At 36.7% G+C, this 25,783-nt stretch overlaps 1 protein-coding gene across 4 annotated transcripts in view; it reads left to right on the forward strand.

Annotated features, from left to right (window-relative positions):
• Positions 1–25,304, forward strand: part of LOC139985916 (cysteine-rich secretory protein 2) — a 93,747-nt gene extending 68,443 nt beyond the window's left edge. For all 4 annotated transcript variants that reach the window (XM_072000811.1, XM_072000810.1, XM_072000812.1 and 1 more), the window contains 4 exons: positions 3,323–3,459; positions 15,008–15,153; positions 18,461–18,667; positions 23,667–25,304. In XM_072000811.1, the coding sequence (XP_071856912.1) occupies positions 3,323–3,459; positions 15,008–15,153; positions 18,461–18,667; positions 23,667–23,922 (746 nt within the window). In that variant the 3' untranslated portion in view covers positions 23,923–25,304. The remainder of the gene's footprint in view (positions 1–3,322; positions 3,460–15,007; positions 15,154–18,460; positions 18,668–23,666) is intronic.
• The last annotated feature ends 479 nt before the right edge of the window (positions 25,305–25,783 follow it).

Raw genomic sequence — 25,783 nt, forward strand, 5'->3', positions numbered from 1 at the left:
CGTATTTGGTACAGTACACGTTAACGCCATTAACCGAGATAGGTCCACACCCGATATTTCAATATCTAATTTCACATTTTTAAATTTCAAGACCATTCAACGGAATGGTTATCGTTAGTTAAACTTGGGAAAAGTACAAAAAGACGGCCTAATAATAGAAAACCGTTGGACAGGCTGTCTCATAATCTGAAAAATATTTTTGGTTACACGTCGAAAAGAAGTTGGAACCGGTAAATCGCTCTAAAAATTTTGCCGATGCGAGAAGAAATCTGAGCGGCTTCGTAGCGAAATCTTGGGCGCAGCTGTCGTCGGGAATCTAGCGAAAGAAAATCGCCCGATCTGTATTTACCGAGGGCCGGAGTTTGCGAACTATGACGTGAGTAATATCGCTACTGTCGCTCGAACCAAGTTGAATTTTCGTTACCATTAATCACAGCGAAATTCTTACCCTACGAAATACGCAAGGGCTGCTACTCGTGACTCGAAGATACAATGACTCGGTAAATGCGAATAGAAACTGTTTCTGAGTTTTCGAACGTTTCCAAAGTCGATGAAGGAAGTGAAAGTTTCTCTTTTTATATCGTTATTTCATTCCGCATGTTTTATGGATTATTATATTACTAACATTATATTTCTTCTAACCGAAACAACACATATTTTCTATTTATTTCTACGAATTCTAGTTTGTTGAAACGAAATTTTCATCTAATTTTCCATTAAAACGCCAAAATTTTGACAATACACAAGTCAATTTCACGAACCGCTAAGTTCGCTATTTTTTCTATCTTTACGTTCTCTAAACAGATGGGATTTTTCAATGGGATGCGATGAGCAATTTAACGCGCCGAAAAACTTTTTAATTAAAATAATAATTTTGGGACACGCGGCGGTAAGAAAAATGGGTCTCGTGTTTGCTCTGTTAATGGACTCGTCGATAAAGTTACCCAGGTTCTTAGATAAAAGGATGGTCGGTGTTAGGAAAATGTTCCATTCAAAGGAACCCTTAATTAGACGCTGAATTTATGTGGAATGGAGATTCTGTGAAAATGGTGGAAACTTTGTAGAAAATCGTGTAAGGTATTATCATGAAATGATAAAATGTAAAATAGACGGGTGATTTAATAAAATTAAGAATTCGAGTTGTATCTGTGATCGAATAAAATTTGTCTTAAATTACGTATGTTATAGTAAGTAACTGTAAGAAACTACCCGAAGTGCTCGAAACTACGAAACTACAAAAACAGAACTGAATAATTTGGTGAAATTTATTTTTTCTTTTTATTCTCGCGAACAGACGCGATTAAGATTTTATGATACTTTAAGATTTAAATTTTAATAACTTAAGATTTTACAATATACTTTACTTTAAATATTTTAAAGAAAAAGTAAAAAAAGAGGCAAGCTGATAATACGACAGAATTGCAACAAACTATTCTCACAATACAAGAAAAACTCTTGACACAATGTAAATCTGGCTACTACAGAGCTTCGAATCACGCGACCAATTTTCGAAATAATTTTAGAAAGCTAGAAGTGTATGGCAGTTGACGAGCTTTTTTACGAGCACTCTCTTATATCGGTTATTAGCCGGTGTTAGCTGGTTACACGCGTCGCTTTACAAATGCATTTGCAGCTAACGTTACGGAAGTAAAATATGATCGCCCGTTCAGATCCGGTGATATAGGGCGTTTTTATAACAGACGCGTTCCCGCTGGCTCCATTGTTGAACGGTAATTGGACAAAAATTACACGGGCAACCCGTGTATCACGGCTTAACGCACATGGCAAGTGCTCGTTCACATTAAAATAAGTGTCACCTATTGTTCGAGGAGCCGATATAACTTCGTTTAATGGCGCGCCTTTCGTTTTCTCGTTCGACGATGAAATAAACCATTGTGGGAATTTCTTTCATATAAATCTCTTTCTCTGAGAATTGTGTGACCGTTTCCATAAAAGCTTGTATTTTCAGTTTTTAGGTGTATCAGTATTTTAGTAGTATCGGTAGTATTTCGAGAATTTGAGATACACGAAAGTTTAGGAAATTAGTGTTTCGAGGTGTATACTGGGTGTTTAGGTTATTAGATGTATGAACAAAGGAACGCGTGGATAAATTGTAAAATAGAAAATATATTTTAATACAAAAGTGTAAATACAAGTAGGAATATAATTTGAGCTGGTCCAGATCCGCTAGCAACGTTACCCTATGATTGAAAGCCCTGGAGCCATCGTCGTCTGTCTACTGTTTATGGTCTACCTTCGTCCCAGTCTTTCGTCTATACGCTGTCGATGGCTTCGGTGCTTGAGAAAACTAAAAAGACCAGATGTAGAGTTTTCTTAGAAGTGGCGACCACTTCAACACTGGGAAAGATAAATTTATTTTTTTAAACGATCTCAATATCTTTTGTTCTGTCGTTGATAATGTTGAGAACTATAGCAATCTCTCGAGATGTAGGTACTTTACGTACCTACCTGCTCATAGCAGCGTAATGGAACTTTTCAATTATCCATCCTTAGCTGTAATAAAAACTTGAAAGCACTCGATCATAAACCGTTTGATGCGTTAAAAGAGTTCAGATATTACTTGAACTTACGTAGGTAATTTCCCGACTTTTTTTTTTTTTTTTGATGCACTTTTTATGGAATGAGAAAGAGAGCTCCGATTCGAGGCCAACTCTTACGAATTCTAAATATGAAGATCTAAGTTATGCGAAAAATATCACGACTTTCTCAATCGATCTAAAATATAATGGAAAAATCTCGCCAATATCGTGAATTTAGCATCGTATTAATTATTCAAGAAATATCTTTGCGAATCGTGCGTGGTCCACAGGTTGAAAATGCAGACACACGCGTTATCACAGATCAAATGTGTTGAAACGCAACAGTTTCGTTTACACAACCCTTCCGATGCCTCACCGCAATCGACAGAAATGTTTAGGAGGAAGCAACGTCCTTTCCGAAGGTTACCATTCGGCGCCATTTGGAAAATCGCATGTCCCGTCTCAATTTCGAACGTGAGTCTCTGTTCCGTCTGTTTGCCTTCGATAAAGCGATCCGCGAAACGCGGAATCGCGGAGCAGCAAGCAGGGGTAAAGGATATGAAAATAGAACGTTATTGCCCTGTTTGGAGTTGGCGGCGCTGTCGATATTCCCCTTTAAAGCGGGCATTTGTTCCATGGGCGAAAGGGAAGGAAATGGAGCAACGCGCGTAAAGAGAGGGGAGGGTGAAAGACAGAGGGAAAAGGGAAAAAGAGGACTTTTATTGACAAGGAGTATCGGTTATCGAGACGTTGTTGAGAGGAACGTTTGCCTCTGCTTTCAGCGCCAAGGCTGTATGGGGACAGAGTGCCTGTCAAGCTACTAAGAACGAACAGCGGCAGGGTCCGACAGAAGATCGTCGACACGCATAACTATTTTCGCACGCAAGTCAATCCTCCAGCGGCTAATATGCTCGCCATGGTGAGTCACTTGCAACTTTATCGTTACACTTGAAATTTCATTGCCTACCTTGTGGTTTATTTTTTAAATCAATCGTATTACCTTATTATTTTATAGTTAATTTTATTAACTTATTAATCATTTACTAAAACATGATTTTTATTTATGACGTTGTCTTAAGAGAGAAAGTAAATTTAAAGGAAGGTACAGAGTAAAATTTACACCTTGAATAAAATTAGAATGGAAAGGTAGGGGAGTAAGTTGTCAACGATTGTTAATTCCGCCCTCTGCAATTGACTTCGCAGTACTCCATTTTAATTGAAAATTTCAGATTAGTTTGTACAACGATTTCCTGATTAACAGATTTAATTGAAACCGAGGGGAGGGCCGGTTGAATTAAGATTTCCAGGCGGACGATTAAAATTATATTTGCATACGAAATGATTACCTTGAAGCGTATATCTTCTCATAATTTTCAACTTAAATGTTCTTCATTATTTTAGACACGGTAATGCTAACAAATTTCTCTCGATCTTCCCTTCTTTGCAAATATCGTTATCTCTGTTATTTTTACATTATTACTAATTACCTAATTAACAATATGGTACCAGTACTTTGATTACAAAAATTTAACCATGAATATATCCCAAGGAATTCAAGAATTCCGATCTATTTTTTAAATTCAACTAATTTCTAAATGTTATCTATCAATTCTCGATTATTGTTTTTATTAGCTTTTAACCATTTCTTTTTTTATCGTTAATTACTTTTCAAATAAACAATAACGTGAAAGTACGATCGCACGTTCAATCGTCTATTAAAATGCCCCTAAAATTCACCGGACCGTAATATTCAAATCTATCAACACCGATTCCCCATAACTCACGCCGTCAGAAGCAGCAATTCTTCCCCTTTAACCCAGTTTTTGTTTCACGTCGAACCGACTTTCCGTACCCGAGATATCGTTCGTTCGAAGCGAAGCATAATTTCGAGCGGTTGGTGTCGTTATCTTTCTCTCTCTCCCACTCTAGTGCTGACCTATCCCAAGCGCAGCACCTGTGCGCTGGCCAGCGACAGACGCCAAGTCAGCGTCTTTTTTATTGCTACTACCCCCACTGCTGCCCACAACTACTAGGAAACGTACGCATTCCCAGGAAAAAAAAGTGGGTCACGGCGTTTCCAAGATTTTCCACCGCCATTCATCGTCGGCGCGCTCGTGCATTTTAACAGGGCGAGCTTTCGATGCGAGGGATCGGGATATCGACGTGAAACAAAGCGTGGTACACGCTGCAGCAAGGTTCTTTCCTCTATATTCGCGGAGATAGGAGATGGTTTCTTTGATGAAATTTCTGAGTTTTTGGTTTGTCTCTTTTACAACCGGATCTTTCTACGAGGGGACAAGAAAAAGAAATTTTGATTAACAAAGGTCTTTCCTTACGATGGATGGAATGGAAATCGACGATTGTTGTTAATAATTGGTATTGCGATCGTCCTAGCTACGTTGGACATTCTGTATTTGTCTGAACATAATTATAAACAAGAAATTTAATGCTGAGGGAACGATTAGGGAAATGTTGCTGTTGCAGTAACGTAACAGAATACATTGTTATGAAAGGAAGTTGCAAACTTTGAGTTAAAATTTTGAGATAAAAATTAAATGCTTCGGAGCTTAAGAATTTTTTAATAAAGAAATTTTAATTAAAAGATTTTACTATATCTTCCCTTCGTTTCTTGATTAAAAAATTGTTCAGATCAATTTAGCGAATAACGAGTTTTAGTTGGACACAGTCTGCTCTTCGAATTTATTTTTTCCATTTTTTATTTATTTTTTATTTTTTGTTATAGGAATTTTATGTAAAATGTTAATTTTCATGTTTAAAACATTTTTTTTTTCAGTTGAGCCGATAAAATCGATACTAAATTTTGTTTGAAATCGACATTAGTATCTTGACTAAATTTAGAATTATTCTATGCAAACGATGGCATCATTTTCTCATTCACGATTTCCAGAATCCTCTTAGTGAAAACGAAATCAATAAATAAGAAAAGGAAACGTACAAAAAAAAAAAAAAAAAAAAGAGAAACAGAGGAAATCGATATTCCGTTGGTCTTATCGTGAAAATGGAAATTACTTTTGGATCATGTTTATCCCAGTAAAACCAGCATTAAACTTTACGTACAAACTGCAGTTTACATAATCAGGACCGCGAAACTACTTTCCCTATAAACAACGTTATTTCCCTCCGATTGTATACTCCAGGTTTGGTTTTGGCAATGCCATTGAAGTTACATTCGATATTTTTTTGTTGTTAAACGTTAGGGGAAAAGCGTATAGTTACAAAATTTCATAAAATAAAAGTCAGTTTATCGCTGAGAGAAGGAAACAGTGATTTTAAATTCTAAATACACGGTGAATTCTAAAACATCTAATTAGTCTTATGTTTGAAATGATAAAAATAAGATATATTTATAAGCAATTTATATTCCTATATGTACGCTTTAGTTCATAAGTACACTACTTGTACATGTTATCTAATATTTAATTTACAAAGCTTACGCATTTCACGCTCTATTGCCTCGGCCAAAGGCACCAAACCGAAACTACCCTTCCAAAAACATTACAACATCCTTACATCCCCGCTGTAAGTAAATCAATTGCATTTACCAACGAGTCGTAGCGAATTCGATTATTTTTGTGGCGTGACGAAGCACGAGTAGTAGAGCCGGGTGTAACATTGGTAGCTTTGAACAAGCCGGTGGTGAATCGTTCGCCGTTTGAGCGAGTGGAAACATTTGTAACAGGCGTCGGTTTAACGATCCCAAGCTTCTCTCGCCGCGACGGACGAATTCCCTCTCGCCGAGGCAATGAGCCGCGTTTTCTTTCCTAAAAAACCGAGCAGTTGCTTTTGTCGGTGCGGCTAACGAAGCGTGCAAGAGACACAAAGGGGTTCCGGCCTTCCCGCCTTCATTTGATAAAATTCCACCTGCTACGAGGAAACGTGATTCTAGTACGCGATTCGTTGTTATAATTGAGATTCTTTTTTTTTTTCTTTTAATAATTGAAAGCGAATCTTTGAAATTGAGAATTATATCTGAAAATATAATAAGGGCATTTTCGAGATATGCAGAGTTTTACCGTAGATAATACCAGTTCAGTTATTAATAGGACTCGATTATTTTTGTATTAGCAGACTGTCCGATGTTCATGCACTTCTATTCTATTCTATTCTATTTTCGATCAACATAGAAGCTCCGAACATGTAAATTTTTGTGTCGCAATACGATTTCTTCGTATCTCTATTCAAGTAATTGCAAGCATCTGGAATATTAATGTTTCACAAAATTTCATATCCTTTTTTTAGAAAATTTGTCGAATATTCAAATTCTACGTTATAGTAAACAGTTTCATGTAGAAATATTCCGTATTGTTATTCAAATAATCAGAAACATCCGAATTGGATTTTGAACATCCATCGAATCGGTTATTTTCTGAATATCCGCGAATCAACTTTTTATAGCTTATTTAAAAGTTACTGATCCAACACAAAAGTTTTAAATATACGATTTTTATATCGCATTGTATAGAAACAATTCCATGTGGAAATATCTCATGTATTTTTATTTACAAATTAATTTTCGATTCGGTTCACGTCGACGTGGAATACAGTAGCTCGTCACCAAAATCAATCTCGTTACAGAGCGTTTTGTTCATTCAACATCCGAAACAATTACTTCGCGTTTGCCATTAAACACGTTTCACTATCGTAACAACGGATTGTACGGTTACCGTGGGAGCTTTATAGCTCGCGTCAAATGATGAATTTTAAGTTGATTGCCGGTAAAACCAAAATGGACGATCGTTACGTTGTTTCGCGGATATTTCCTGCTATTACGGCTAATGCATAATAAATAATCTCATAAGTCATGCCCTGATCCTGATTATTCACAGGCAACGCATTAACGATGATGAATCCCTGCGGTTGAAGTACCAGCATTCGTTATTGTCAAATAACATTGGAACGCGCTACTGTTCATCAGCCAGACTTTCAAGCCATTTAATTACTCATGGACAGGAAAATACTCAATTTTAATCAAGACATGGAACATCGAAACCATGTGTATGATTTTCAACTAAAATTAACACGCGATAAATATTAACAGCTGTTTCGGTAATAAAACAGCACATTCAGATATTTTAAATCAGCTTTAAAAACCGCCCTTGCGTTTCACCGTTGTAGTATGCTATCTTTCTCTAACAGTGCAGCGTGGCAAACATCTTTCTCCGTTGAAAGTTTTACATCTGTAAACTAGTCTATGACACAAAACATGTTAAAGAACTCCATAACTCTACAAAATCTACATAATTTTTCTGTATTCTACACTTTTGAAGTTTCAGACCTCGACCTTGTGAAAACTTCATAACTTTCTAAATGTAACTCAATTTGTAAGTTTCCATATTCCGTTCGCGTTCCACGATCTTCTTCGTGGGAAGAAGAATTAATTAAAGAATTTAACATAATTTCCAAAATTTTATACACGATTAAAAAATTACACGAATTTACGCGAAGTATCTGTCGTTACCACCACATATAAACCTAAATATATTACACAATGATATCCCTAATTAAAACGATATGATAATAAATTAGTAGGTAAGTACGTACATATGATCATGTTTCTGTTTTAATAAAGGTGAATATTAATTTCGCTAAAAACAGTTGTATGTTTCTGATAATCCTCAAAAAAAAAAAAACAAATAATCTAAAGTTATTGTTTTGACGAATTTAAGAGTTATAGTGTTAAAAAGAGAAATAGAGAGATAATAGTTACTTACACAGAATTCTAACTCCGAACACCAACACTAGCACAAACATAATCGTATCATTATACGTTTCCAAATCTCATAAAGTGAATCAACCACTTCGAGGAAAGTTGGTAATTTCAGCGATGCAGCGCGATTTTCATTAACAAAAGTTGGAACGCAAGGAGCTTATCCGTTCGTTCGGAGGCAATAACAGAGGAAATAATCTGAAAGAGTAGAAAACGCGAGAACGATTCGGTAATAACGTTGAAAGCCGTATAATTCAATTTTTCGGCTTCCGAACGATGCAATCACAGACGAGGTATAGACGTGACATTCGCTGTGTTTCCGTGTTTCACGAGAGAGCGAAACAGTCATGAAAATTTCAGAAATATGTTAAAACTAAGTAAGACTTAAAACTAATTGTAAAACTTAAAATTAAGACCCAAAGATCAAGGTTTAAAACCAAGACTTAAGACTAAAACTTGAAACGAAGAATAAAATCCCTACCCGTCTCTCGTCGTCCACCAATGAGACTTAAAATTAACTTAATCTAGATCTTAGAACTAAAACCTACTTAATTTAATGTACGTTAGATAGCAGCTTTACTGGCAGCCCTTCGCATCAAAGACCTCCACTTAGAGCGAAATTAAACTATAAATACTTTGTTAAATCAATCGTTCTATTTAATAATTTAGTATTTGAAAGGATTAGATAAAGGAGCTTTTAACTTTTTGCTCCATGTCAGGCAATGTATCTTGAAAGAGAGGCGTGCACCATGGACTTAACCTAGATATATCTGTCTGAAAATCAACTAGAACTTGAATACACGTATCTCATAATGTTTCTGCGATATTCCTTGCGTCCCACGATGGATGCTAATAATTTACCGAGGCATAAGATCTCTCTTATGATTAATTAGGTTAAGACGCACGCATCCCACGTTAGCTGCCTCAGTTGAAAGTTAAAACTAATACATATAAAACTTAAAAGTAAGCATATAGCGCGCAACTCTCCATAATCTCTACATGATATACATGTATATTATATGGGATCGTTATATATATTATATTATAAATAAATGAGTAAATAAATAAATAAATACACACACATGTATATATAACGATTACACAAATCTTTATAAACTTAAAAGCAAGCACACACCATGTAACATTCATCTTCCATACAAAGATTATACAGATCAGTATAGAGGTTATTAAAACTAATTAATTGAAACTAAAACGCACACGCCCCAGATATTCTTGCGGTATTCTACAGGCGTCCCACGAAGGATTGTCAGTTCAACGAAAAGACTCCGAAAGAACTTTTACATGATCTACACTGGACCATGTTAGCGTAGTAATGATAAAATAATGCAAAGAAAGGGGAAGATGACGTAAAGACTAATCTTTGAAAAACGATGCCAATTATCAGGTCTCGCCATGAGCAGGTAATTACGAGACCTGCTCACGAGTCACTCAAAATTGCTTGCAAATCTTCACGTTCAAGCTGTTGGGAAGAATGTCGAGTTCTGAGCCTAAGCTGTGAAACACCTATCTCCTACATAGCGCTTACATGAATATTACATGAATACAAACTTAAAATAATGCATGCATTACGCAGTATCTATTTCCTACACAGCGCTCGTGTGAATTTTATAATCTTGAAATAAGGTATACACGACACAACAGCTATCTTCCACGCAATTACACCGATCGTTATGAATAATATCAAAGATACATTTGTCTAACTTGGAACGGCGGAAAGAAAACGAAACTATCGATACTTTATTTCGTGTCTTGCAAAGGGGAATTCGAGTAGTTCTATTAAACTCTAACTTTCAAAATACCGGAAAATTGTAAACTTTGACATGAGTTAACTGAACTTCCCTTAAAAGGGGCAAGGCAGAAAGGATAGGATCAATCAGAGAATAAAAGAAAAATCGTGATGTGCCCGGAACGAACGAGATCGCGATTTCTCGAAAGAAGCAAAGAACTTACGTGACGCATTCTCGTGCACAATATAACACCAAGTTTCGGCGGAAGATTCAAAGATTGACCGTCACTCGATTCCTGCTTCGCCGTTCGAAATTTACGCGAACTACGGTCAAAGTCATCGACCGATGATGCCGCGGTCGCACAGCCAAGGATCGAGCGTGCGGGTCTGTAATCCGACACACTTCAAACGAACAAGTGGGGCTCCCGATGAGAGGAACCACTGATTAGGATTACGAGGAACTTGTCCCAACTGAACTAGAAGGGTCCACTCCCAGTGGGAGGGACTCGCCGAACAAGATTACGAAGTACATCAAATTACAGATTCTAACCCTGTCTGAGTACCGAAGTACCAATTGGGCAGAGTCGCATATTCTTGACTGGACTTTGCGAGTACCATCGGCTCGACGATAACCCTCGCGACTCGACGCAACGAGCGAACAGTTATCGACCAGTCGCTAAAACAAAGATGTCCTTCAGCCGACTTACGAATACAAGGGAATCTCAAGTACACGTTGACCGACGCGCGAGCGAGTACGCTGTGCAATAGATAGAAGGAACGCAATAGATGAACGATAGCGAAACCAATAAATCTCGGGAACAATTTGTGTCATATAATCAGCGAGAGGGGCGAAAGAAAATAGATTTTTATTTTTCGTTGCAAGTTCGATAAGCGTCGTTGTACATAATGGGCTGGCGATGGGCTTAACACAGGTATCTATCTTCTAATTCGTTAAAGCTAAAACACGCTCGTTCCACGATGTTCCCGAGATATACCACGGCGTCCTACGGCGATCCACGGGATCCCAGGACGTCCCACGATGCCCCCGCGGCTGGTACCAATCCAGTTTAGATCAGGAAACTCTGAAAGGAATTTTCGATAACCTAGGTTGGGGTGTATTAAAGTAGTTGCTAGCTTGATATCGTTTTTCTGATAGTAACACTCGGAAATATTAATACGTGTATTGTTTTACAAATGGTAATATGCCTGTAATATTAAAGTTAATATTATATTAACTGTCTAATATTTACAATAGTATTTCGGGATATTAATATTTGGAAAACGATACCAATTACCGGGACCCACCACGGGGCGGCGAATACTCTCGGATCTCATTACGTATCATAAATTGGTAATTCTATTTATCGATAAAATATCTATCTATAAAATATCTTATCCTACGTTGCACCAGATTTTATTTGTTTCAATTTAACGTATAATTGAAGAGAAGAAAATGGATTCGTGAATAGATTTGTGAATAGACGATGAATAGATTACGTAAAAGGTTCTTAAACGTGCTTGTATTATACTTGGTTCACGAGTAATTGTCATTCATGTTATCGAGAACAAAAGATGTAAAACTATTGGATAGTAAAGAATTAGTTAGTATTGAAATTTATTAATTAGAATTTGAATGTATCGAAGAAGCTTGTGCTGTACCTGATTTTAATATGAATATATCTATAAGTGTGCGAGCGAGAGTAAAGGTTATTATCAAAATATACCTTACAAGTTAGTATTATCTATTCATAAAATACAGATTATTCATACGCAATATTATATCTTATTATTAATTACAATATAATAGCTAATTTGTTAAAGGGAATAGGGTACAGTACGTAGGAAATTGTTCAGGACATTTAACTGCATCATATTTGGTAGTCAAATAATTTTAGCAATTATGTTTTCAAAAGCAGAGAATGCTACAGATTATAACAATAAGTCGAAATTTATTAAGACAAAAATAAAATCTGTAAATCGCTCTATATCTTTCAATAAAGATATATTAAATGTTCTTAGTTATTGAAGTGTATACATATTGATAGAACTCGTACTAAACCCATATCTGAGCTCAAATAATCATATTTGAAGATTGGAACTCATCGCCAAAGGAAGCAAACCAATAGTACATGCATGATTGGATGGCGAGATTTCGTGGTCCTTGATTTGATTACAGTTGCTTCCTCAAGTCCATGAAAACGGTTTAATTCTTTGGCCTTGAGCGGACACGAAGAGTTAAATTCCATAGTCAATCAATGGGTACACTTTGCATTGCTAGTGCATTGCACTGATTTTATATGAAGTAGTGAAATGAAAAGTTAAGTAAAATATTTAACATTAAAAACTAAAATTAAATAGAAATAAAACATCATTTGAAAGATTTCAAGGGTTTAATTAATAGTAGATGAAATAAAATAAATCAGTAATTTAATTTATACAAATTAATAGCATTTTACTATAAATTAATGATATAATTGTTAAAAATGAAAGGAATATTTGTTTCTAATTAATAGTAAATTGTCGCAAATTAATGGAATAATTGTCTGAAGTTAATGATATATCTTTATAAATTAGCAATAAAGTTGTTTTAAATTAGTGGCACAAGCGTTTTATATGAACGGTATATTTTCAAGTCTATGTATATCAGACCGCGCGTAAATTGATGCATACACATTAACGATTTTTGCTGATGTCATAAAAAATGATTTTTCTATCGTAACATAATCAAATTTAAATGTTATAAATTAATGGCTTCAATGCTACTAATCACTTTTTTAAATGTAATATTAAATTAATAACTAAATTGTTAGTAAGTAAAAAAATTTGTTTTCGATATTCACGGTACGGAAAGAGAAACAAAAATGACCACTTTACATGTATACTCAGTGACATACTCTTGACAATGTTCCGATGTTATAAAAAATGATTGTTCTATTATAATTGAATCAAATTTAATAACTCTTAAATGTTTATTGTAATTTAACACTTTCAACAATTTATCACAGTAATTTTTGTATAATTTTTATATTTCTTACGAGCTAAAGCTAAATTTACTCTTCTGTGGTACTAGTTTCTGATATAGAACTGTGCTAATTTATATTAAATATCAGTTTATGACAAAAATAATTGTAATATAATAGCCAAACATGAAGTAAAACAGTGGTCAATAGTGTTCACCCACCCTAAAGGAGAAAGAATTCATATAAGTAATTACAGATTTGTTGGAACTCCTGTACAAGATCTTTCCAAGATATTTCTTGTTGGAAATAATTAGTACAGGGTTGTAACTAATTATTATTTTACAATTACAATAAGATTCTCGTCACAACATTTCGACGTTAATTACCGTTTGAAGGATAGTTGCATCAGCACCTTTGATTATATTGCGCGTATAAAAATATAATTTCATTCATTCATAGATGGAGTTTCACGCTTTTGGTTCGATAATGATTACGTTAGCAAGCATCTACAAAAAGCTTAATATCATTTCATGTGAAAAACGCCAATGAAAAACGAATCTATTTCCTTAAGTATAAGAAAGTATGTAAGAGGAAAACTATATCTTTGCCGACTAACGAAACTAATTTTATAAATTACAATTGACTCTAACTCGTTCTACGAATTCGTTGCAGGAATATGCAGATTTATCTGGAATTTCTGTTTAATACAGATTACACAGACTGCTTTATTTCAAAGTTGGATTTCATTTGTTAAATGCAAGCTTCATTCCATTAACGCATCCTGCTCGCGATGTTCTGTAATTGTTTCAACTACACGGACGTAAGATAATTGAACTAATTGTATTCTGCAAAGGCTCTGTAAAACTTCAACGGAACAAAATTGGATGATTTTTTTATTTGCATTTACCACACGCTTAATCAGGAAGAAAGTTAAGTTTCACGGAAATTTTCTAAATTTTGAATTTATGCACCAGCGTGACATCTTATTTGCAATTTCTGCGATCATTTTACATTATCAAATTCTACTTTTTAATATTGTCGCCATGAAACGTAGTTTCAGGGATTCCTTTGGTACCATTTTATCGCTATTTCTTCCTCCTAGATTTTATAATTTCACGAAATTTAAATAAAGTAATGAACTATTGCTCGATACTTAATATAGTAACTGAGACGTAAGATTTCGTCTCGAAGAGTTCACACAGTGCCTAATGACACTAGTACCTACGTAAACGTATCCGCGTTCCTCTAATAAATAGTACATCTTAATAAACTGTCGTTTACGAGCGGTTCGTTACGAGCATAGCGCGACGACGCATTCACGACGCCACGGTATCGTTCTAATGTTCGCGTGAAGAACGGGGCTAGCAAATTCGCGGGGTTCGTAGAGAAAAGTCATTGCCTCTTCGAGACGTTCGTGTAAAAGTGCTTAACGCCGCGGTTCGATGGCCGGACGCGAGTATCGTAAGGTCGTGGCGAGTTATAAATTTTTATGAGGAAACTCGGATCGCTCTCGCGTTAAAGCGATACCGGGGTGAAAATTAACGGGCTCCGAATAAACGAAGTGGCACTTGGTTACAGTCGCTTTCGTTTCATGGAGGGAACCTATGGAGGGGTTCTTCGATAAATTTCTGTGGAGATTGTATCGCGAAGTGGATGTGAAGGGATCGTGCTGGTTATGAGGCCATTTGAGAATGTGCTTTAAAAGGACTTTCATCTTCAAAAATAGCCGGGCAGTGACTTTTTTATATTTCTCGTGCTTACTGCTGTTTTCTAGATATAACGTAAATACATCGAAAATTGATTAAGGAATTTTAACAATTGAGGAGATGGCTCTTCGCTGGTTTTTTTTAGTTTACAAATCAAATGACAATTTTTAAAGATTATCATTTCCTAAGCATTTGACAAGCGTATTTGTTTATTTATTATAAATGTCTCTTATTTTATTATAGGTGTCTCTAACGATGATTCTATAATAATCATGAACAGGAGTATATGACACGTAATGTGATCCAGAAATGTTATGTTGTTTCAGAAGTGGCATCCAGGTTTGGGTAAAGCTGCACAGAAATGGGCTAATCGATGCCTCGGTTTGGTACATGACAATGCAACCGGCCGATATTTGGATGATTTCGGGTCGAGTGGGCAAAATATCTTTATTACAACGAGAAGGACGCTATGGTGAGTTTAAAATTTTTCAAGTAAGATTATATATTCCTGCATTACATACAATTGGCAATCAAAGTCGTATCAGCTTAATCTAATCCTCGACGTTTGTTACGTCGGCCGACTCTCTACCTGGACGGGGCCTTGCATCACACATGGCAACCATGTGTCTGCACCTCCTTACCAAATGTTACGACCGTTCGCGGAGAGACGCGGTCGCGAGGAAAACGCGTCAGCGAGAGGCGTAAATTCTCGCTACGATTAGGCTAATCGACGCCGCGAAGTAGTCGTTCCCCGTGTTTCGGTTAGGATAACAGGGGTGGTTAATTGAAATTAACACTGTGTTAACAGGTTAATGTGATATATTCAACGATGGATTACAATATTATGAGCGTTACAGGTATTTGACGATGAGTATAGATTATGCGTTACAGAGATAGGACCCGATTTGACGATATGTCTCGATGCGATAGTTAGACTTTGCAAATGAATTGATTGGGGTTAGGTAGAACCGTGGTAGACTTACTGACTGTTCGGACGATGAAAACGGACTACGCTGAGAGTGACGATGCTGTGTCAGAGGAGAGCTAGGAAAGGGTGTGTCTAACGCACGGGATCATCGGATTCGTAGATGACAGTTTTTTGGCCAGGAAAGTGAGGGTAATAGACATTGTTTCTATTGGCCATTACGATTGTTGGTGGACTAGGAGGGGTCTTAGCCGCCCTCGATAGAAGGTTGGTAGTGGGAAGCATCGCACGTGTGCAAATAACTAATTTTAAGTGTTTTCCGGACACAAACCAGAGATCTTAGAAATTACTTTCGTTGAAAAGATCCTTGTTTGACCTGAGAAACTTTGTTGAGATTTTTCTAAGATTTATGGTCGGTCTTTGAGATTCTTTAGAGTATGCCGTAAGGAGGTGCAGACACATGGCTGCCATGTGCGCTGCAAGGCCCCGTCCAGGTAGAGAGTCGGCCGACGTAACAACGTTCTTCGAGCAGAACAATGGATTTCATCAAATTCATGGAAATATTACAAGCATTGTGTTACTTCATAGAATCTTAAAATAATTAAATTTCTGTGGGAAAGTGATACAGTAACGTCTTGCGCCTTCGGATTTATTTCAAACTTCGTTTGAAGACATCGAAGATCGCTGTGCTTCAATAGAAAAGCCCGTTATTATTCAGACAAGAAAGTTTCGGACGATTTAGAGTTAAAATGTATCAGAAAGTACGTTTAACGTTCAACTAACATCCACCAAGCTATTTTTCTAAATCAGAAAGAAGCGAATATAAACAAGTTATGAATATTTCTATTTGAATCTGATTTTCTTATTGCTTCATGAAATTTTCAAATTTTCGCATTTACAAAATTATGCAAAAGAAGCTAAGCTATATACGTATTTCGCAGCGAGCGTATCTCATTCTAGCATCTACAAACCTTTCATCCTTGTAAGGGCTTAAAATTCTTTATTATTCAAATTTACTTCAAAAGATCTTTCGTGGATTGTACGCATAATGTATTCGTGTCCCAAAGGAAGATATTCTCGCTGCAGGGGATGATTGTCCCCGTGGTGCTCCAATAACCGCAGAATTCTGGCGCATAGGGCATAGAATTTCGAATAGAGTGCACCACAGAACGCAGACAAAGGCGGATCCTTATTTCCGTATAATTGCCACATCGATACCTTTCAATTAAGTCGCTAACTATCATTGTTACTACCAAAGGATTCACTCGTTCAATATTATTACTTCAAGTTTCGAGCGAAGACAGTTACAGTGTTTGACTAACACATTAGAACATTACAACTTATCGAGGAAGATAGATTTTTTTCTGCACTAGAATATTTGCGTGTCTGGATATAGTCGAAAATATTTGCTAGTTTTTAGGATTACATTTTACTTTGGACTTTTTCGACTATTGGATTATTCGAAGAGCTCGTAGCGAAATTTAAGAAAAATGACCGGAGGATAAAATAGGGGAAATCAAATTGTTCGAATGATCACTACCAATTTGACTAATGAAATCAATGCAACTTAAAACATTGCTTGCCACCGAGATAATTTATGTAATTTGAAAACAAATGACTTTCTTTCGGAAAGAGTCATTAGCGTCTAGCGCTTCGGAACGGCACTCCAGCAATTCGTTTAACAAACGTAACAAAGCACTCGAAGTTTCGGTAGAAAAGGGAACCACAGGCCAGACGGAAACGCATGAGTCGATTCAGAGTTAAAATTCGCCAAGAGCTATGTTCGTACTACTGCTAAAATTGCGCATACTTTTGCATCCCTTCGCTACTATCATATGTAATTTAATAAAATGAAATTCCTTATCTTTCTCATTTGTCATACTACATAAAAATCGCAATCTTATTCAACTTATTCGTAATACAATATCAGGCAGTATCATAAATTTGAAACATTTTAAATATCAATCATACGTTACGTCATTATGTATCGTATAAATCGTATATTTGTTATATAATTTATGTAAATTGTATTATATATATATATATATATCGTTTTACGTAGTAATAATTTATAAAAATGAAATTGTTTGATTTTGTTTGATGCAATTGTTTGATACTTGTAATTTACCGTAATTAATTCACTTGCAACAAGATTTATATATTTTTATACTCGTTGCTTGTATATTTGCATTTCTTTAACGAATGTTTTAATCATTGGAATTGCCGATGGCAACGGAAACTAATCTCCTGTTTGATACAATAAAACTTCTTATCGTTACAATCTTTTTCTAATAGCTTTGAGCCGCGTATAAATAAAATTCTATTTGCTACTTTCTGCAAAGTTTCGATGTAAGAAATTCTTTCCTAGAAATAGGTAATACATTATTCAGTGACTTCGTATGAATAAGCCTATAAATACGCGAAAGACCGTCGACTCCCAGTAGAAAAAGCTGTTATTGTTCAGGCACGAAAGTTCCTAGTCTGATTCGAAGTTACGATTCACCAACATTGTTCTATTTCTGCCTAACGATAACTTGCTTTCGTACTCGCTGGTTTCCTTAGAGACCCACCTGTTGACGTTCACTGAACAATTGTCGCCGATGTCACTTCCACGTCCTCCTTTGGCGTCGGCAATTCCAATGAAACCATTCGACCGAGTCTATCGTGTTTTTAATTGACTCGATTCTCTTCTTTCGGATTGAAAAGCCTTTCGAACGCTCCTCGCTTCTTTCAGTGTACAAAGCGAGGAAGAAACGACGTTTCAGCCCGAGTAGAATTGTACAACGACGGCCAAAAGTAAAAGGAAGATGTTAATGTAAATTTGCTGATTAATCGATCGTGCTTTCATTTTCAGGAATTTCGCTATCAGAATGTGGTACATGGAATATAAGGATTTCAAATACGGCAACGAAGAAGCCAACGATTATCGCAAAGTCGGCCATTACACTCAAATCGTGTGGGCCACCACACATTTAGTAGGCTGTGGCGTGAGTCATTGCACTGGTGGCAAAGGCCCACTCGGCAAGGACTTTTTCATGTATGTGTGCAACTATGCTCCAAGGTGAGTAAACAATCGTTGACAATTTGAAAATAAGATACCTTGAAATTTCACAAATTTTTTGTTTTATAGGCTCGAAAGTCGATCGACTACATTCGAGCAGTATCACGGTGGAATATTTGTATGAAAAAAGCTGGTGAAAATTATTTCATTCGTTTTAATGGAGTCCGATGCACCGAGAAATGGCATTAGAAAATTTTCATAGTGAGACTTGCGATTTGAGAGTTACGCGGTATATATACCAAATAAAATAATATTTTATTGCCAATCTCGGAACAATTGTTGCAGGATATTCTAACAATTTGTTTCACAAGTTACGAAACTATAGACCTAGAACTTTAATTACAGCTTTGTATGTATTCCCCATAATATCAGATTTCTATGATGCGAAATTTGAGTACCGATGATTCGTTAGAATTTTAAGCACACGTCGAACTTGATTCTATCGCGTTTGGTGCAAAGGTGCCTACAAGAGAGCCACTTGTCAAGGAACAAAAAGCGCCTATAAAGCGAACAGCGAAAGGAATACAATACGGAGCGGTAACAAAGCTGAAGTACCTTTGCGTGTATTCTCTTCAAGCTTCTAGCAGTTGCCGTGTTCTGTGCGCGCTCTCGTTTCACTGTTTTCGTTTCATTTTTCTCGGTTCTGTGGTTTAGTCGTTTCGAAAACGCGACCGACTGGCTATTATGATTTCCTTTCCAAGCGTCTTATTTCATTTTGCCGACTTCAGAGGGATATTTTCAAAAGCGTGTCAAGGCACGAGGTTGCTTGAATTCGTTTAAGAAACTAAGTTTTCTTTCTCCGAGGAATAGACCGGCAGAGCAATGTAGGACAGAAATTTGTAATTTTTTATATAATAAGATAGTAGATAAGTAGTCAGATTTTAAGCCAAGAAGAAACGAAGTAATCAAGTTTGTTCGAGCGGAATATATTGAATCGTGAAACTTAACTTCTAACGATTAATTTGATAAAATGTTGAGAAACGTTTGAAACTGAATTAAGGCGAGTTACAGAGTTCTTAAATACACATATTAATGAATTTTTCACACGCTGTCAATTGGTGAAAAATGAACGTAACAGAGTTGTCTTCGCCACGTGTGGTCGCGAGTATCACGGGGAATTACCGCGTGTAGGTAGTCGCAGCTGCTTCCTGCGTCAGGAATTTATGATGGTGGCTCATTGTAATCGAAAAGTTTGCCCGGTACCGCGGCGGAAGGCCACGAGCATAATCCGGAAAATTGCGGTCGAGAAACGAATTTATGACGGCGCTCGACGCGCGTAATTTAAATTCTCTCGGCTTCGTTTCTTTCCTTCTTTCCTCGTTGTTGGTGCATCACGCCAAGGAAATATTACCAGTGTACGCGCGTTAGAACTGCTCGGAAAGATAAATAAAGAAACGGAATTACAAAGGAATTAAAGGGATAGAAAATAAGATAGCAAAGAGGGAATCGAAAAGGAAAACTGGCGGTGTTTATGAGATCGACGGATTCTAAAGGAATCTAACCTTCAGAAGGTTGTGAATAGTAGCTACTATAAATTATATGTAACGCCATATGTAACGTAATTATAAATACTTATTTGCTATAAGAAATTGAACGTGTGTGTACGAACGTTGAATTTTATATTAACGCAACACGCTATCTGTTCGATGAATCTGACGATTCGTACAATAGTCGTTCATCTTATGTCACAGTTAGTTACTGTGCGAGCACTCGCCAAACGGTTGCAACGTAGCCCTCTATGTAAAGAGTATCACGGTTTCATTTGCATCGTCATAAACATGACAGGCTTGCAATCTTGCCGGCAAATCGCGCACAAATTCGCCTTAAGCTCTGTGTTTTGAGCGATTACATTCTAAGATATATTTATCATGTTGGGTCAACGGCCTGTAAGCGAGAAAATTTATACGACGATAAGTCAAAATAATTTTATTTTATTACAATGTTAAATTAATTATCACACCTTAGCTGGTACGACTAGATATTCCAATAATGACGAATTGTTTTGTTTACCCAATTTGGATATTTCGTTATTTTCAATATTGTAAGTCATTTTCTAAAACGAGCGTGTTCTATGAAACGAACAGATATTGAAAATGAATTATAACGACGTAATGTAACACAATTGAAAAACGTGGAAAATACGAATGTGCAATGAGAGGGTATAACTAAATTGCGTGCATGCTTGCGGAAAAGAAGAGGCAAGATAAAAAGAAGTTGAATCACGGAGTGTACGTTACATTTCGTGTATCTGGTGTTGCTTTTTGTCGACAAGAGGAGCACGTCTTCTCTGAAGAAGACTCTACTTGACGTTTGACCCACTTCTCCGACCTCTCGTGCATGTAGCCACTTTTTGACCACCCTCTATAAACTTCTTCACGATCGCTTCACCAGAATACCACGTTGTTTAGCACCTTGGACATTGTTTCTATCATTTCTCTCTGTCTATTCGTTATTGTCCACATAGAAGATGATCATGGAAGATGATAAAACTCTGCAATAAGACTTTTAAACCCGAAAATCGTAAAATCGTTAATTTTTCAACCACTCGATATACAGTTAACGAAATTAAATTTTTAACGCGTTTTAAATTAAATACAGCGATATTTAAGGCACCTGCTCCTGCAATTTGGTCGTAGAATTCCCAGAATCCATTCAATCAGTGCTATTCGATTTGTTTTTTCAATTAATCCGATTCAACCAAGTGTTTACTATTTCAAGAAGAATATTTTCGATAAACCGTTCCCAATTTTTTGCGTGTATGCTTTTCAATTTTAAAAATTCTATCTGTCAGCAAGCTCTATAAATATTCTTGGAACTCGAACGATTCAATAAGAATTCCTGCATATTATAGACATTGAAATGTTCTATTCTAAACATGTTGGATGCTTCGTTTAACAATTACTTTATTCCTTATCTGCTTCATCATTTTACAACGAATATTTTGTTGTTGTTGTTATAGAAATATGTGTTTTTGTTATTGCACGGTATAGTGTGCTACACCGTAGTATTCTGGAATAATATCCCGAAGTAATGCTCTGAGATGTCGTGACGCAAGAGCACATTTTCGAAATTAATTCTATTCCCCTTGGATCGTGTTTCAGGAAAGCGTCTCGAGTTCTTTACGCAACAGCCGCATAAAGTGGACGATTATTCTTTTGAAAATTACGGCCGATAACTTGTGCAATTTGTCAGCCGCGTTTTAAGAAATTAATTTTCAAACCACTTACATAAAAACCAGTATTAACGCGTCAGTTGTATTAATCGAGCCAGAAATGATTTTCTCTGCTCTTTGAAAGTAATTCTTGCACGCAAAGCAAAATAAACAAGAATAAATTTTACGTCGCGTTTCTAGCTAATATTTTCTTGGCGAGGACGCGGTAAATATTTTCAAACTTTACGCAACTATGATAAGATTTTATTTACGAATAAGCGATGTAGTCCAATTTGAACTTTGATCGATTCTACTGCGCTGGCCAGTTTCAGAAAAATTTGATGTTACCCATATTCACGATTTATTTTCCAATTTTACTAAAGTTACTCCTATAATATTAAAATCTCTTTTATTATATTGAAGCAATAATGGTATAATATAATAATTCGAAGACCGCAGTAATTAAAAATCTCATTAATTACAAGACAGATGCATGAATACGAATGAACTTAAATATAAGTCCACAGTCCAATGAAATCAAACCGACGCAAACAAAAAGCCTGCTTTAACACTGTAATCGCTAGACCTATTAAACTAGAAACAAAATCCTTCAGAAACAACGAAACTATTCATTGCCTCGATTTTTAGCATTTACCCAATAAATTCACCCTACGCGATTTTCCCTTACAGAGATTTTTAATTCTTCTAATTCGTGATGATCTATTACGATGTTCGCGGTCTTCCCTCGATCGAGCAGTTGATAAAGAGCTGTGACTCTAGGACAGTAGTACTTTTTACTTTCCGCCGTGGTTTCGTGATGAATTTCGCGGCGGGATATTTGAATTCGAAAGGGCGCGGCGACGATCGCTGTGACCGGGCACGAAAAATACTCCAAATGTAAATTAATCGCGACTTGGTCGCGAGGATTGGCTCGAGCTCATTCCTCGGGCTGTTTGTCGCTGGGAAACGTAGAGTCTGACGGGTAGAGAAAGTTGCTCGAGACGTTCGCGAACTGCAATCATGAAACGTCGTGAAACGTCACGGCTTAATTGTCTGAAAGTAAAGTTGAAGGAAAGATTGCCGGAGGAAGAGAGTGCCAGGCAGGCGAGTCGAAGCGGGTAAACGCGGAGTTATTAGGCGAACATTTGCCACGGGGATGGGGTGAAATTGATGGGGAGAAATGAGCGAGCTAGAGAGCCTTTTGTCGTGTTCTTGGAGATGAAGGAAAGTTGCGCTCTGATTGCAGCCGGGTAAAATTATTCTTTCTGGTCGAAATACAGCTACGATGGTTGTATAAAATCGAACACCGGTTGTTTAGAGAAAAGTTATTCGGAGAAAAGTTGTTTCGAGGTTGCAGAAACGGATGTTTCTCTTTTGGTAAAGATCATTATGATTACTTGGCAGATAGTTGATATCGATATGCGGAGTGCCTTGTAACTGATTGTACAATTGCGAAGAGGCTGAGCAGAGGAAAAAGACGATAAATCACATTTTCCATTTTTTACAGGACAACCCTTAAATCCAGTATCACAATATCCTTTTATACGATTTAGGCTATTAGACTATTTGGATTATCTCATGATTTAAAATTGTTCTTTGTTCTAAAATATTGAAAGATATTGCTATTTTTAACTATTTCGTACTGAAACATTGCTTTTTAGTCTAGTTTAGTTTCTTTCCTGTATTCTTCGTATCAGATAAATACACGTTTCATTAATCCTCCACCAAATTCCACATCATCCCACTCTCAAACGTTTCATAGCAGCCTTAAACAAAGACGTTTATAAGAAACGATATACATGTGCATAAAAAACCATGTTAATGAGTGACAATTCTTTGTACTTGCAGCGGCAATTACAAAGGTCAACTTAGCCGTCCTTACGTGGCGGGCAAGCCGTGCAGCATGTGCAAGGACCACTGTTCGTACAACAAGCTGTGCACGAACGCCTGCTACTACAACGATCTTTGGTCGAACTGCGCCGAATTGGTCAGGACGTTTCGTAACTGGGTCTGCGAGACGAACACGAAAGAGGGCCGCGAACGACGGAAGTTCTGCGGTGCCACGTGCAATTGCAAGGACAAGATCTACTATCATCACGGGTAGTGAACGATCGTCAACGCGGCTCTTACACCCTTTTCTTCGCACCGGTTGATCGATCGTCGTTACGCTACTTAGAAGGGAGAAGGTCGACGAATCCTGCACGAGGTACGAAATTATTTTCAAGCTGTTCCACCCAGCGGGATAGCGAGTGAATTAAGGTCTGAGGTTCAGTTTGGTTACGGTGGCGGTTTGCGGGTTTTCGTCGATCGCTGCCTTCGTTTCGTAGCACGACGTTCTACGTAGATTCATTGCGGAACAAAGGGAAATTGAAATTCTGTGATGAAAGCGAAGAAAATTAGCGGAGTTCTTTGTTTGATTGAACGAAGGCTGAGTTTGATCGAGCAAGGGGGTGCCTCAGCCTCCCGTAGATTGCGTCGTAGATTTTTATACATTGTATGCTGTTAACTATTCAAAATTCGTAATGGAGCGGTATGGGGATAATGCGCAGGTTGCGACGGAGTTTATTAACGTGAAATGATCGTAATGTTTCAAATATTTTATATTCGGCGTATTTAGTTAATACACAAGATAACAGAAACGTTAATACGATTTAGTGGATGTGTAATGTACGTTTGTTAAAGTGTCTGTTTATTAAGTACGTATATAAAATACGTTTGTAATAGAATGGTTAATTAAACGCTTAGAAAGTTTCTATTTGAACATTGCTGATTATTACGTGAATTTATGAAACATTTTTTCTGAATATTTGTTAAATCTGATACCGATTTTGAATGTTATTTTTATAATCTTAATTACTGCATATATAATCAGATATTGTTTATACCAATTTAGATATATAGACGTAGACATATCAGATATATCGTTACTTATACTTATGTAAGAAATAATTTTCATATCATTTATCAGTGTCACTGTAACGGCGACAGTTCAGTACAAAGGGTTAACAACCCCTTAGCTGCAGAGTAAATATTTTAAAAGGATGTTTCGTTTGAAAATGGGAAGCTGTAGAGCAGGGAGAAAACGGAGGGCAATCAAAAAGCAGACGAGAAAGTAAATTGAACTCGATGAACTCGTTTCCGGTGCTCGAGAAAAACTTTAAACATTCCTCGAGTTTAATATGTCGTGTCGTATCGAATATTCTTGTTACAGCCTGAATACCGGTGAAGATACTGCAGGTCATAAACGTGGCTGAAACTTGCAGAGAGATTCAATTCATTAATTAGTTAATTAACTGTCCATTGGTAAACTGTAATTATTTGAAATATGTTTCTACTAAGAACAGAGTTAACTCTTTACAACCAGACATTCCTTTACTTGGAATTTAAAATCAAGATTAAAATACTTTATTTCTAGTAAAAGGTTGGAATAATAAAATATTAAATTACCTATTGATTCAAACGTCAAACGTCCTATTAATTAATTTATCCTAAACATATAGTTAATACAACGTCGTTGTTTTCTCCGCATAGTTCGTGGTTTTCATTCGGTACGATTAACACAGGCGATCGAAAGACAATTTCCCTTTGCTCCGTAATCATCCTCGACAACGTCGTCCCGGAAATTTATTCTATTTTCTGCGAACGTCCTCGTGGCTCGTCTTTGAACCTTTGTCTGAGGCGCCGGTTGAAAGGAAGCCCTAAAGGCGAACCGCGAGGGGCTGAATGGCTCGAGAAATGGACGAGGGATGAACCGAAGTCCCGCGAAACGGAGAGAATCAGGCGAATCCTTTTGATATTTGTAAACGATAAGAGTGTCTATATAGACGTGCATGCAGTGTGTAAATACGTGTAGGTAAGCGAAAACTTCATAGGTGAACCATGGTGGGTGTTTCTCGGTGCTGTATTAGATCGTCGTTTGATTCCGGACGTTCGAACAGCTGTCGATAAAAGTTATTAATTTTCTG

Source organism: Bombus fervidus, chromosome 3, assembly GCF_041682495.2.
Source record: "Bombus fervidus isolate BK054 chromosome 3, iyBomFerv1, whole genome shotgun sequence".
Taxonomy (NCBI): Eukaryota; Metazoa; Arthropoda; class Insecta; order Hymenoptera; family Apidae; genus Bombus; species Bombus fervidus.